We start from the raw sequence: 15,308 nt of genomic DNA, 5'->3' as shown, positions 1-15,308 counted from the left end.
CCCCCCCGGCCCCGCTCCCTGCCGGAAGTGGGCGGAGGGGAGCGCGCGGCCATGGCGCGCGCGAGGCCCCGCCCCTCCCGCCCGGCGCGAGAGAGGGGCTTTGGCGGCAACGGGGCCGCCGCCGCGGCGGCCCCCTGAGGGAAAGGGCTGGGAGGAGGGCGGGGAAGAAGCGAGGCGAAATTTAAAGCGATTTCCCTCTGTTCTTTTATAGCGCTGGGGAAGGTGGGCAGCGCCTGGGGCGGGGGAAGTGCGAGGCACCAGCTGCGGAGCCAGAAGAACCACAAAGAAAGGTTGCAGGCACTTTTTAAAAAGAAGTTACGCTCTCATCACACCGCTCTTCTCAGAAGAGGTGTTTCCTATTAATATAGCTTCCAAGTTCCCCCCAAGCCCCATAACGCCCCCCCCGCCCCAGTTTGGTACTATTACACACAAGACGACATCCCTTAAAGATGTCTGGCCACTGGTTAGGGCTTAAACATCTCTTTATATGTATTTATACAAGTATTTGTACTCCACCACCTCAACAGAACCAGACTTTGCGTTTTCCAAGACCCCTTTTACAAGTTTTCACACAGGAACTGGTGAACAATTTACTTATTTTCCAGAGATCAAAGACCCAGGGATAAAGGAGACAAAACTTCACCAGCACTTCATCCACTCAAGGAAGCCTCCCAAGTTCAAACCCCAGATGCAGGCTGGTAAGCCACACAATACGGACATTTGTTTGGAATGTAGTAAGATTTAAATCTATGCTACACAGTATCTATTGCTTCTGTGAGGTAGGAATAATATCAAAATACACGTTCTGCAAACACTAGACAAGGTGGGAAGCCTGTAGAAAAACAGGTACTTGAGCATAGGTCTCCTCAAATCCAGAAGGGCATCCCTTGCTCGAGTTTCTTTCTCTGATTTTGAGGCTCTGCTGTGTCACTCAATGTTTTACAAGATAACATCTGGCCCTCAGGGCTGAACTGCTGCCCCTTAGCTGCACATTAAATCCCTAACTACACTTGCCTACTCTGCCTCCTTATTACTCCCCTACCTAAAACGAAAAAAGCTGCCAGCTTATATCCAAACAAATATATGACGACATACAGATCAGAACAGTGCTGCACAGAATGGAGGATGCCAGGATCTGCATAAAAAAACGTATTTTATTAATAACACATAAATAAGCACATAACCCTTACACATATTTTTCGGGTAACACCACAAAACCATCCTACAGTAACACCAGAAAAAAAAAAAATCCTGCTCAAGAGTCCAGCCCAAGTGGGCATCACCTCCACAGTTTTGGGCAACACTGAGACCATGCAGGATTTCAGTACAACTTGGTACAGTTATGAGAGAGTGGATTTTCACCAGTCCGGCTCTTGCTGGTTCAGTGCTATGCTGTTGAAGCCACAGATACACTGGTTGAATGCGTACACAACCTGATTAGTCCACGGAAAAAAAACCCAAACCTTTAGACTATGTAATACACTTGCTGCTGAACCACAGACATGAAGATTTGCCCTTTGCATTTTTTTTTACATCAGGTGCTGATAATCAAGACTTGCTGGCAGCAGAGCACTGAATTAACATTTTCCACCATGCTTTCCACTCCAAACAGACTTGGTGGCAAATTAACGTTTTACTTCGGTTTATTACAGTCCTCTAAGAATCATTAAAGGCATCTCAGAGAGTCACCACTTTGGCAGAAAGGCCATCAAGAGACAAAAATCAACTTAGAAAAACATTGCCTTTCAAAAGGGACTATGACGCCACTTCGACAGTGATGATTTCGCACTTCCCGGTATCTTGATCTGTGCAGGTGACATGCAGGGACCCATCCCTAGATAAAAGAGAAAGGTGTGTTTAGGACTATCTCAACACAACACTTAGTATGCTACTGCATGTTCCAGAGAGGATAAACAGTAGTCCTCAGGCAGACAAAAGGAAGATTAGCATCAAAAGATCCAGGGAAGAACATGCTTCAACACAGATGAAACTGATGTATGAAATTAAGTTTAGTTTATTGAGTATTTAGATATGCACTTCTTGCTCTCCATTAAAGCATGTATCCTCTCTATGTATGGTGGAACAGATTCAGGAACATGTTTAAATGCTATAACTAAGTTTATTTAGTACAGGTTTGTAAATAGCATATGCAGTAATACTATTCAAAACATTCATCTTGAGAGCTTGAGTAACAGCAACCAACAGATAAGCACGTCAACTTGAATTTTTAATAAAAGTAGCATCTTTAAATACCAAGGGTCTCCTTCTAGGAGGAAAATCTTAAATTTTCAATATCCAAGAATTAGATACAATGTTGAATCCTACTTCACCTAGACATACAACAGCCACATGTAATATTTAGATAGAAAGAGATGTGTTCTAGTGAACTCTCCCTAATCTTTTTCATCTAAATATTACTAAAAACCTCTTTATAATAAAGCAGGTTTTCTGCACTACACAGTTGCATATATAACCTCTAAGATGTTTTTCTTATCAATGCTAAGTGCAAATCTCTCTATGACTAACGAGGTATTTTAGGTGAAGCCTATTAATAAGGCATTAGTACACCTGACAGTTAACATAAGAAAACCAAGTATTGTGAACTCAAAGAGCAAGTAGGGATTTAGTTTTTCAGCAATGTTTAGACAACTTTCATATTATTTAGAAAAGCAATATGAACTTCAGGACAGTCCTCAGAAGACAAACATACTTTGACTACTTAGAATTCCACCTTCTGCTATCTTTATAAACTATTTAGACTGTTTCAAATGAGCCCAAGCACTCCTATTAAGACCTAAGAAAGAAATTTCTTCAATATCATATCATTCCCATTCCCCACCCCACCATAAGATACTTCATGTTTTCCCATAATAAACAGGTAATTCTGTAAAAAGTAGATTTATGAAGCCTGATTTCCTGCGGCATTGTTTCTCATGCTTAACAATCCTGTCTCTGAAAGGTCAGAGCCACAGGTTTCCATCACAAATGCTGCATATGTGAAGTCCTTCATGGATTCCTTAGCAACCAAGACAGACTGCTTCTACTTGAGTTTTTCCTACGAGTGTGGGCGTTCAATGGAACTCCCCAAGCCCTTCCACGGGAAATTTGAGATCCTGATTACTCTCAAGCATGGTTAAACTGATCAACAGTTCAAAAGTTGCTAAAAACCAACTATGCAACTGTGTTAAGTTTTATTTCTTTAGGAATCAAAAAATGAAAGCACAGAATGTACTGCATAAAAACAACATTCCTACAGAATTTACCGCTGCTAGGATATAGCCCTGTAAGCAATGAAATGCTGAAATTCCTCAACACACAATTAAACATTCTGCAACAGGAGAAAAGACTGCTTGTCAGAAGTGTGACATAGCAAGTTAAACAGCAGAACAATAAATATTTTGGGTACCTTTTCATAGTGAGTACAGTTAGTATATCGTGTAGGCCATCCTCCTTTTTATCTAAATCCTGGAGTACAATCTATTTAAAAAAAAGATGTTAAATTATAAAGTTATCTAAATACTTGCACAGCAGTTTAACGGAAGTGACACAATAGCTAAGGCGTGCAATTCATTCTCTTTAGCACCTCAAACTAACAATTCAACACCAAAGCACGTCCTAGTGGACCTCATTCATCTGTAGTGCAAATCCACGTATTTTTAGCTATTTGCACTACTGTTTCAGTGGTTTTGTTTCAGGGTCTACCACTAAGATAGCTGGAGTACCTACAGCTCCCGCAGACTACAGTAAGAGTTGAGCACGTTCCTTTACGGCGGATCGGTTTTGTAATTATTAGGTAACATCCTTTCCCCATCCCCTTAAAGATCGTTGGGCAGGACCAAGGTGGAATAACAATTTTCCCAGTATTCCATCCATTTCAGCCACATCTGCCCCCTCCCTGATGCTTTAAGTGCACTGAAGCCAGGGTAAGCACATTGCTGTTTCAAACAAGCTGCGTTCTCCCCATAGGCTGACTCCCGAGTAATATCTTTATATCGGGTGATGATGTGATTAAATCCTCTTACCACTATGAAAAATCGAATGTGGTATTTAATACCAAGATCCCGTCTGATCTAGGAAGATCAAAAAGTAATCAACAATACCTACACTAGCTACATCATTACCACCAGCAGTTTTATTTCTAAAATGTTGGAGAGCTGTGTACTACCGGAGTGACCGGTTATGACCTCTCATCCCAGGTGAGCTTACCACAGCAGTGCAAACATCAAACCCAGCCAGCCATTTAGAAATTCAAAAGGGCAACTTCAATTTCTTAAAGAAGTGCTTCAATACTTGATAACACATTTACAGAAGAACCCTTAAAGACTGTTTCTGAAGAGATGCATGTCATTCTAGTTTTGTAACAAGAAGTTTTGGTAGGGGTGGGATTAGTTCTGGGTTTTAATTATTTTTTTTTTTCAGATCCACTTGATTTCCAAGTGGTTGATATGGAAGTGCCTATGAATGCATATTACTCACCTGTGCAAATTTACCTTCTTCATTCATGGGACTTTTCCCCAATGACTCGTACAGTTCAAGGCACACAGAAGACGTGTTTCCAGGAGCATGCAGGGTGTGCTGCCTTCGAGCTGGTAATGGTGTCCCTGATGGAAATAGCACTGTGAATTTGTCAGCCCCTGACTCGTCTACTCCCTTTAAAAAGAAAAAAAAAAAGTTCATGCCTTTCTCTAAGTACTTTAGTGAGCTGGAAGTGTGACAATAGTGCTCCATGAGAAAAGAAATCCAAGATTTATTCTCTTTGCCACATTTACCACCAGAGTAAGTAAAAAAAAATATTACATTCCTACAAAGACATGAAAAAGTCCAGCTATTACAACATAGCAAAGACACCATCCATCTCCCCTTAAAATCAAGCAGTTTTCCTGTCAATTTTTTTGTCAATAAACCTAAGTTACCACTTACTGCCGATCTATAGCCAATCTGTAGAGCTAGTAAAACAATACCGTTTCTCTAACATCGATCATGCATAAGGAGTGCTGTATATTCATTGCAGCAGTAAAATTTTCTAAGGTAAATAATTTTAGCCTTACCTTAAGAAGAATATCTTTGGCGGAACACTCAATAAAGAGTGCTTCTTCTTCTAACAAAGGATTCTCTTTCCCTAGCAGAATTCCTGCCTCTATGGCTGCACCAATGGGAATAACTTCATCTGGAGGAATTGAGTTCAGTAATTCCACAGTTGGGAAAATGTCTTTGATCAGCTGCTGTAGCTTTGGGATTCGAGCAGACCCACCACACAGAACCACCTGGAAAACATGCCCTAATGATTTCAAGTCTTTATCCTGACAGATGAAACGGAGAGGTCACAACCTGCCATACAGAAATGCAAACTGCCCTGGGATATTTTATCATCTGTAGTCGTTGAAATAAAAATTGATGCCGTCCCTGCTCGACTTCTGTTACTGTTGTATTTGAAATTCACGAAATAGCTTACTAGTTTGAAACAGTACCTTGAAAAAGTTTCTTACAGTAAGCATCAGCTAGATGAAGTAACATTTTAAAAATTGAGGAATTCATCATAAAATAAGGTCAGGTTGGAAGGGACCTCCAGAGGCCACCTAGTCCAACCGCCTGCCCAGAACAGGTCCAGTTCCAACAGGCTGCTCAGGACCTTCGCTCCACAGCTATGGATTCCACAGACTCCGTGGCCCTTGTTTCAGTGTTTGATCATCCTCACACTACAAATTCTTTTCTCAGTATCTACAATTTCCCCATGTTGTAACTTGTGCTGCTTGCCACTCACCCTTCCATGGTGCACCCACAGGAAGGAGCAAGTCGGGTTTTGTCTCCTGCATGCCCTCCTGTCGGGTAACTGCAGGCAGCGCAAAGCCTCCCCTGAGCCTTCTATCCTTACGGGTGAGCAAACCCAGCCTGCCTGCGGTAGGTCAGTGCTTTTCATCTCCTCTGAAGCCTCAAAATGACGAGGTTGTATCCGGACGCTCCGTCCAAGTGCCAAAGAGGGAAACAAACGCTTTCCTACACCCATGGGCTACACCCTTGCTAGTACAGCCCAACACGCGGCTGGCCGCCTTTGCTGCAGAGGCACGCTGCTACTACGCTTACTGCCCAGCAGAGCCCCCGCGTCTTTTCCTGCAAAGCTGCTTTCTAGCAACTGCTAGCCTGCCCTGCTGCACAGGATTATTCCACCCCAGACTCTATGTTTGCCTTCGTTGATCTTTGTGATCTACTCCACTGGATTAGATGATCACTGTAGGTCCCTTCCAACTGAAATATTCTATTTTATTATATCCATTTCTCTCGCCTTTTTCAACCCCTCTGAATAGCAGCCTTGCCCTACAGTGGTATTGATTGCTCCCCTCATTTTGGTGCTGTCTGCAAACCTGCTAAGAGCACATGCTGCCCCATCATCCATGTTATTAATAAAGATATTAAATAGTAGTAGCCCCAGTATCAAATCCTGAGGGATGTCGTTGACAATCACCCGTCGCTTACTGATCTTGCGCAAGAAAAAAACCCTTAAAACTCTTCTCTTATTACAGTAACTTTGTTGAGATGAACTAGATTTGGAAACAAAGCTAATTCCCACTTTTCTTCATGTAAAACGTAACTTGAGTTGTAAACTAGGTTCATTTATTTTTACATTTGAAGTGCCCGCCCCCCCGCCAAAAAAAAGCATTAAGGCCTGAGCGGACAGCACATTGGGCCACTTAAAAAATACTGACACTAGAAAACAAACAATGGCCTAGGACACTTCACTATCCTACCAGTGAAACTCAGACGTGACACAGCAAACACTAACGGAGAGTCTGAAATAGCATCATTAAAAGCGCCAGCTAACTTTTGCTGCCCGCGTTATGTGCCAGTGCCACCAGCAGTAAATGCAGCACGATCCGCCACACACAAGTGCAGAGGGGTTGAGATGAAGTTACTCTCTTCTATCACAGCAAAAAAAAAAGACATTTGAATGAAACTAGTAATGTTTCCTACTTTACTCACCATGTTTGGCATTAAAACACTATGGTTTGGCATTTAATGTGTTCTTTTTTTGAAGCTAACGAGGAAGAACACAGGCACCAAGTAGACATTAAGTGATTTGTTAAAGTCATAAGACAAAAAAAGTCGAACCTCAGGCTTTTTCAGAAGTGTCAGCAAACCCCATCCCAAGCTCAGTGAAGGCAGAAGGAAGTCTATGTACTAAACTTGAAGAAGGTACTCCTCAGCTCTGCCAGGAGTTACACAAACACACCAACAGAGACAAATCCTCTACCATTTACTCAATATGCGGCAGGAAAAACACATCACTGGCTCTACCTTATACTTAACGTCAGGTAACTGAAATCAAAGCAAAGGCAGGAGTTCTAAAGGCCTTGAGTCTACATACTGTGTTGGATCTGAGCCAAAAATGCTGAAACACATCATGAAGCAATCTCAGTCTGCAAGGAAAACAGGCCCTAGAAATATTCTCCTTGTGGAGTTATAAAGCATATTACAGACAAATTATTTCTATTACCTTATTAATATCATCTGCTGTAAATCCAACTTGCTGCAAGAGCTTTTTAATTGCTTCTACACATTTAGTAAAAAGTGAAGAACAGATAAGTTCAAATCTGGCCCTAGAAGAAAAAAAAAAAAAAAATTAAGAAGTGTCATCTCATCCATTAGAGACAAACACCTGAAATGGAAGAACAGTCATTTTTAGAATATACTTTGGTTCTCTAGCTATCACTGGCACTAAGGGATTTAAAAAAAAAAAGAAATCTTATTTCCCAATTATTAATCTCAAAGAAATGATTTTTTTTGTTGTTGTTGTGAAAATATCTGTGCTATTGATTCCATCATTAACACCTACATGGAATGCACATTCGTTCTTCAGTGTACTCTAGAAGAAAAAACAGTATTGTCTTGACAAAAAAATAGTATTGTTGTCTTGACTTATATGTAAGAAAAAGAAGCAAAAATCCTGGAACTGCTTTATCCTCTTTAAAATGGAGACACAGAGACTCAAATGTGCCTCTTCAGTTTTCAGAGGCAAATCAAGCTGTGCCCTGATTTGCACGCAGGGAGTAGGTACTCAAGCAAATTGAAAGACAAACTTGTGCTTGCTTTGGGCTCTTCAAACCTGAAGAAGAAGTCTTACTCTGTATGAACACAGCAAGCCAAATTCTGCAACACTAGCCCACAGGACTAGCATCCTTATCCAAAACTGAGCCAAACCAGTTACACAGCATTGCTTCTCGCACTTGCAAACGTACTGTGCTTTATTTTACCAGATCCAACTGCTGCAGCAGTGGATGCGCAGTTCTGGAACTGAAAAGTCTATTTCACTTCACTAAAGCTGCTGCTGACTGGAAGAGCAAGCAAAGTTAGCTGAACATCTCAGTAAGAGATCATCCCAAGAGAGGAAAGACTTAGAGTAGGACACAGCAGTATGAACAAAAAGACAGAAAACATCTTTCTACTCCAGCTGTTGAACAGAGGCAACATCAAGACTTCCACTGATGTGTATCATTCTGGAGCTCATTTACATGAAAGAGTCCAAAAGTCTTTTCTTTAAGGAAAAAACCAACAACAAAAACAGTAATAGGGGGAAACCCTCTCCCACCTTGAGTAATTACAGTATCTATTCCCTTTTGGTCAACAACCAGACTGCAACGATGGGGTCTGCCTGTCCCTTCTTGCACTTTATTTTCTAACCTTTAGGGCAATATTGTTAGTGTTACTACCCTATCTACTACAGATCGCATCATAACAGAACTGTCAATATGAAACAAAGCTGGAAGCAGGCAAGGTGGACTTCTGTCTTCCGTTTCTAAAATCAATGGCACCAAAAAAAATAATCAAAGCTTACTGAACATCCTAAATACCACCTAGAAATAGTTCAAGCATAGTTTTACATAAAATCAGTAGCTTCAAGACTTGTTTTACCTGGACACGTTACAATCAAAATCCAATCCATCATACAATGAATCTACAAAACAGTTTGCACTTCCCAGGGTTGATAACGAATGCTTTGCAACATCAGCGCTGTTCATTAACTTCATCATGGCTCTAGGATTTCCTCTAATATCATGTTTACAAGACCTACATTTAAAAAAAAAGAGTTATCAGTTTAGAAAGGCAGACACTTGAGTGATAACACTAACTTTCTGAAAGTAAGAACAGGTTAAAGCTGTTGAATCTTCCTTTCTGTAGACATTTTAGTATTATCTACAATGCCACTATTGAAAGATTGCAAAGAATAAAAGTGTGTATTTCAATTTCAACTGAAGCACACTGTAGAGGCACCCTGAACTCAGGGATCAGTGTTTATCATACAGATTTAAGTCTTTCTGAACAGTTTCTCAGCTGAACAAATCCTGTAAGTGACTGCAAGGAACAGCAAGAAAAGGCCTGCGAGTTAACTAATTTTAACGACAGATTAAGAAAAAATAGAACACTGAACACTAGACACATCAACAGAATAGTATGTTTCATCCAAAAAGTCTCCTCCTGTGACAGTATGCAACTGACCACCTCAAGATCTCTAGAGCCAATGGTAATGCCTTTGTTCATTTTTGTCCCTCACAGGACGAGGTGCCATACAGCCTTCAGTCTGATGACCCAAGCCCCGCCACGGTCCTCTGCACCAACAAGAAAAACAAACAAAACCCACACGGGTGAATTCCCTGCCACCCCAAAAGTTCGGGACTCAAAGGATGTAAACAGCCTGTAGTCACGTACATCACTCAAAACAGAGAGCAGTTCATAGCTGAGCCGTTACAGTTCAACTCCAACTTCAGGCAACATCTACCCAAAACCAAGTATTTCAGTCTTCCTCCTTGGCCCCCAACAACTGACTGTTCCTTTCATATCTTTGAGTCGTTTCACTCGCAGACAGTCTGCTAGATCTGACAACCTAATATGATTTTTTTTTTTTTGAAAGCAAGCATCAAATAATGAAGCTCCTGTCCTAACAGGAACATGCTTGGAATTCAAAACCTACCTCTGAAATTCAGAAGCTAAGTGTTGTGCTAGAGCTTCTGTGAAGCAAACTCCACCAATGCTATCGTCTGTGTTTGTAGCAAGCACACGATATATTCCACTGTTTACTTCTATGACTGTGATAGAAAGTGATGTTCCACCAAGTTTATAAACCAACACGTTGCTGCCATGATTAAAAAAAATAGTATTAATAAGTCATCCAGAATTATGTTTACTTTGACACATTTTCTAAAAGATGACCATCATATAATGCATTGCAGGTTTTAATCAGTTTTGTCAAGATAATTTGATTTGGGGTGTTTGTATGTAATGCATCTTAGTACCACTGACTACTTGACAGTCTTCCCTAAAGAAGAAAATAAGTCTATTTCACAGTGAGAGCAGCCAACAGTTTTCCTACAACACAACTGAGAACTGAACACTACATTCAAGATTATAGGCAAGAATTATATGAGAAGGGTAAAAAACTATCCACCAAGAAGAAAAAAAGGCAAGACATCTGTTTGCACTGACAGCAGTCTTTGCTATTTTGAGAATCTTGTGAATTATTTGAATATTCATAAGGGAAACCCAATGCACCTACTGAACCCAGGAACTTGACTTTAGTTCTTCTACCATATGCAAAATGACCCCATCTCCCACAATTAAAAACCAGCTGTGCCAAAATCTGTTTAAGAAGGGATGCATTTTTCTTCAAGCCAATCAGCTCATTAAAGAGCAAGACAGAATCTGGGGACAACTCTTTAAAGACAATTCTAAAAAAAAATAAAAGCCAGAACAAAGGGATCCAAAACACTATGGATTTACAACTTTTAAATTGTTATTGGCTTTATTGAGAGTAAAAAGAACAAGCCTCAAATCATTAATTTTGTATTGACTGCTAAGGCAACACAGCGTTCCCTCATTTAAGATTTCTCAGGATTTAAGTACAGCAGCTTAAATTTAAGAAGTAAAATATTAGGATTTTACCTTTTCCCAGTGGGTGAATCTTGGCCAATTCCATAAGCCAGGAGAGCTGCAGACGGTTCATGAATTAATCTCATAACATTAAATCCAGCAGCTGCAGCTGCTTCCCTGTGATAAGGCATAACAGCATTTCATTTTACTTTAATGATTTCACTGTGGTCACACATGCTATTAAGCTTTGATCTGAACTACGTATGTCACCAACTCAGAACTTGGTTACAGCATGGCATTAACAAAGCAAAGTGACTGGAAAAGAAAGGCATCAAGAAGCTTAGTTGCTACTGTGTTCTGCAGTTAGTTGGATCTGCTGCGTGCTTATTGTCAAAGACGACACTGATGTATCAGTCTACATACCCCACAAAAAACAGCAAAACCCCCCTCAACTACAAGATGAAAAACCCCACCCTCAAACTTGCTAATTTACCTTCAGGTGTGGTATTAAAAGTTCCTGGTACATTATTTCAACAGATATCATGCTAGGAAAATTGCTTTTATTTCTAAATGAAGTTACCACACCTCACTTCTAATATTTTCTTTACGTGTTTTGAAACTTCAGTAACCCTGGGACTGCCCTGCAAGTAATTTCCTCCACTTTGAAGTTATTTTGAAACTCGTATGCCAAAGCAATAGAATGTTCCATCATACATACTGCGAATACCCAGCTCACTAATGTTTTATGACCAACTTTAAGCATGCTTTAAGTATTTCATGACAGTTCAACATGAGGGCTTCTACATACCAGAAAATAGAAATAGATGCTGCCAGTTACACACAGCTTTAAGCCTATTTATGTTTTCATATGGAAGAACTTTTACAGCTACACTTCCAAGGAGAATACTGGTGTGCATTCTGTATCTGCTCTCTGATAAAACAGCCCTCAGTAAAGTCATGTAACGCCATTTGGTTCGGTGAGTATTGTTGTACGTATACTTATTGTTGTATGTAAGGGATGGGAAATTATCGAAGAGGGCTGAGAAACTGTTTGCATTTCAAAGCAGACACTGAAGATCCGCTAGAAGTAACACATCTGAAGTGACATTCTATCCCTGATGATACCAAAATTCCCCTCTCACTTCAGTTGATTCAGAATTTCATTTTGGTTACAACACTGAATTCCATGAAAAGTTTCTCAAATCAGGATTTTTATCTCCTACTTTCACATTTTCCCCAATTGAAATAGCATCCCAATGTCCTGACTGATAGTCGCAAGCTGAAGTCCAGCAGAATTCCCATTGCTGATCTGCCAGCTGGTCCGCTTTAGGCATGTTAAATAACAGAAAAAAATCTTAATCCTCTTACCCAAGGGCATTTTTCTGATTCTCTCCAAAATCAAATGGTACAGTGATAACAACGTCATTTACATCTGAACCCAATGCAGACTGAGCAGCTTCTGTTCATAAACATAGGTAGAACATGTTGATTAAGAGCAAAAAACCCAATATACCACATCTTAAAAACATGAGGACAGCTTAAAAAAACGAAAATATGTTACGATTTTACTTATTATATACCTTTCATTTTACTGAAAATTAGTTTTGCCACATCTTCTGGGTTAATAAATTTATTATCTATTTCATATTGAAGTTTTCCATTCTTCTCAATTATCTGTAAGCAAAACCAACATACCTTTGTTAGATACATAATTTGGTTATTAAGAAAAAGTAATGTTTAATTTGGTTTCTCTTCAAGTAAAAACCATTGGACTGTGTAAGTACTTTCTGCATTAGTTACAAGAGAATAAATGCTTCCAAGATGCTTATCAAAGATCACAAACACACCCCTGTGTTACCCAACAGACACGACAGTGCATTCACATGGACTTAAAGACTCCAGACTTTCTTTTTCTACTAAAAAGTTTTCCTTAGTAGAAAAGCAACGTTTAGAACAAAAGTACTTGTCTGCTTACATTCCCTAAGAAAAAAACTAACCGCTATCTACATAAGCCTGCCAATACGAACAGTCAAAAACCAGAGAAAAACTCATTCCTTCTTTAGCAATGTATTTTCCAGGATAATTTTTCTCTTGTTTTGCAAAAAGCTTTCTAGTAACAAGCACGGTATTATTTAAATTGAATACTGAGATTAAATCAAGCGGTTAAGCATTTTTATCACAAGATACTGTGATACTTCTTGACCTTATAAAAAGAGAAACATTCTATACAGCAGCAAAGGGAGCTCACATAATGAGAGCTGATCACTACAGAACACAAACATGGCATGGCACAAACAATGCCAACAAGAACAGTATAAAATGATACAAGTTATTCTGAGAAGAACAAAAAAAAACTAGATCATACTCACTGAACATTTGCTTTCTGCAATATATTTCTCTGCCTGTGGGTCACCAGAGCTGTCCAGACAAATTCATAATAACAAAATAAATCACATGCTCAAGGATAATTGCACAAGTTCATCTTGCTGATATTCCTTATAGCATCTCTACAACATATGAAGCTATACTTCAACCAAAATTTCTGCTTCCACTCTACGGATACATTTATACAGGAGAAGAAAAACCAACAGTTCTGACTGCTGGTATCTTTCATTCCCCTTCCCCCAAACTCATGATAGAAAAAATACCTACGAGTTAGTCAAAAGGGAAAACAAAAACCAACGCATTGTTTTAACCTGCTATCCCCAATAATCTTTATAAAAAGACTTACAGTGGCAGTTTTGTTGCACTGACTGAAATAACTTGGCATCAATAACCTGACTATCCTTAATCCTCTACTAACTATGTAAAGTCATGCCTCTGAAAAGCACTGAGAAATACATCATCACTGACATCATCTTGTGACCTCCTTCCAATGAGAGGGCTGTAACGCACAGCTAGGTTATCACTGAAAAGTTTCGTCACATCTCTGATGTTAGACCTAAACCAGCAAGTTTAGTTTTAGGATCACTGTCACTGCCAGCACAAATCATCACAGCTCCACTAACTGAAGAACTGCAACAGGCATTACGTCAACGTGTTTTACGATTGTAATGAAAGGGAATACAAAGTTTCATGCAACTAAAACCACAGTGGATTTTAATCACAGGAATACATCCAGGTAACAGTAAGATGTTTTAGTTAAGAACCTTAAGTATATATCAAAAGCATACATGCAACTTGTTAATAAATTTTACGATTTGATTTCACATACAAATTCAGATACAAAATACTACGCACCTCTTTCCTCCTGGAATGAAATGTAAAATAAGAAGTTCATAATATAATGAATTTTTAAGAACTGACATACTCTCCTGTCAATGCCAGGTTAATTTAACTACTATCACACTAGATTAAAACATCTTCAATATCAGTGCCAAGACTACATTTCACAGACCAGCTTTAACGGGGGAAACTGAGCTTCTCACCTTCCCTTTCACACCTGTTCTCTTACCTTCGCCCAAGGATCTGCTTTACTTTCACTACAGTGTTTGAAATATTTCTTATTCTACTTTGCTTTGCAGCTAAGCCAACAACCTGAATGAAAAATAAAGAGAAAGAGCAGTGAGCGACAGGCGGAGCTCTCCTCCTCTCCAAACCACCGCCGCAGCAGGGAACCCTCACCTCCTCGCTTTCCGAGAAAGCGACCACCGCAGGCGTGACCCTGTCCCCGGCGTCGTTGGCGACCACGTCGGCGCGGCCATCCTGCGGACAGAGGCACCACCCGTGAGCCGCCCCTCAGCACACCCCGCGTCCCCTCAGGGCTCCACTCCCTGCGGGACCCCGCAGCGCCGGGAGGGAACGGGGGTGACCGCGGCCCACCCCCTCCTCCCGGCAAGGACTCCCGATCGGCCACGACGCCGCCGGGCCGCCCCGGACAGCGCGGGCGGGCGGAGCGGCCCCTCAGCCCCGCACCTTATAGACGGCGGCGCAGGCGCAGGTAGCGCCCAGGTGAACACCGATGGCCGCCATCACCTCCCCGCGCTCCACGCGCGCCCGCCACCCCACAATGCACCGCGCCCCGCCCCTCCCCCCCGCTCCCAACCAATCCCGCTCCCCTCTTCTCCCTTCCGCCAATCAAAACCCGCGCAGCCCTCTCTCGCGAACCAATCACGGAGAGGCGCACTGGTAAACGTCGTCATCGGCGGAGCAGCCAATGAGAAAAATCGAGAGAGGGGCGTCATCGCGCATGGCAACGGGGCAGAGTCCGCGCGCCAGGCGCGGGCGGTTTGGCGGTACGCGGCCGCTGAGGGGAGTTCGCCCGGCGGAGCGCCGGGCCTGCGCCGGCTCGGGGCTGTTCAACCCCAAAGACCCAGCCTTTGAGAAAATAGAGACTGAAATGGAGAAACGCGAACGAAGCTACTGCATGCATGTGCTGGGGCGTGTGTGTTTTATGTCACTGGCTTCTCTCGTCGTTTAATTGCAGTCAGTGAAGCACGTGGAGACAGTGA

At 41.3% G+C, this 15,308-nt stretch overlaps 1 protein-coding gene across 5 annotated transcripts; it reads right to left on the bottom strand.

The window, feature by feature from the left end:
- Positions 1-1,136: 1,136 nt before the first annotated feature.
- On the bottom strand, positions 1,137-14,871 carry HSPA14 (heat shock protein family A (Hsp70) member 14). Of its 5 annotated transcripts, none has more exons than XM_009467270.2 (14): positions 14,773-14,871; positions 14,482-14,562; positions 14,312-14,394; positions 13,227-13,275; positions 12,438-12,531; positions 12,226-12,316; positions 10,930-11,034; positions 9,962-10,123; positions 8,905-9,060; positions 7,490-7,592; positions 5,049-5,264; positions 4,477-4,650; positions 3,407-3,477; positions 1,137-1,834 (listed from the first exon to the last, which is right to left on the bottom strand). In XM_009467270.2, the coding sequence occupies exons 1-14, from the start codon at positions 14,827-14,829 to the stop codon at positions 1,756-1,758; spliced, it is 1,521 nt and encodes a 506-aa protein (XP_009465545.2). In that variant the 5' UTR covers positions 14,830-14,871; the 3' UTR covers positions 1,137-1,755. The 5 variants fall into 5 exon arrangements, 4 of the variants coding, with proteins under 4 accessions (XP_009465545.2, XP_087623179.1, XP_087623180.1 ...); XR_015706750.1 differs by having other exon boundaries at positions 1,768-1,834; positions 4,477-4,601; XM_087767053.1 differs by lacking the exon at positions 3,407-3,477.
- Positions 14,872-15,308: the final 437 nt, after the last annotated feature.

The sequence above is a fragment of the Nipponia nippon genome, unplaced genomic scaffold, assembly GCF_047370975.1.
Source record: "Nipponia nippon isolate SJK-2023a ecotype South Korea unplaced genomic scaffold, ASM4737097v1 scaffold_3, whole genome shotgun sequence".
Lineage (NCBI taxonomy): Eukaryota > Metazoa > Chordata > Aves > Pelecaniformes > Threskiornithidae > Nipponia > Nipponia nippon.
This window is presented reverse-complemented; position numbering and strand designations above follow the sequence as displayed.

Excerpts from the sequence above, each read along its gene's own strand:
- HSPA14 (XM_009467270.2), bottom strand. The coding sequence starts at position 14,829 with ATGGCGGCCATCGGTGTTCACCTGGGCGCTACCTGCGCCTGCGCCGCC. Across the intron at positions 12,317-12,437 it reads AATTTTCAGTAAAATGAAAG|AAGCTGCTCAGTCTGCATTG; the intron begins GTATATAATAAG and ends GTTTATGAACAG. Across the intron at positions 3,478-4,476 it reads AAGAAGGTAAATTTGCACAG|ATTGTACTCCAGGATTTAGA; the intron begins GTGAGTAATATG and ends TTTTTTAAATAG.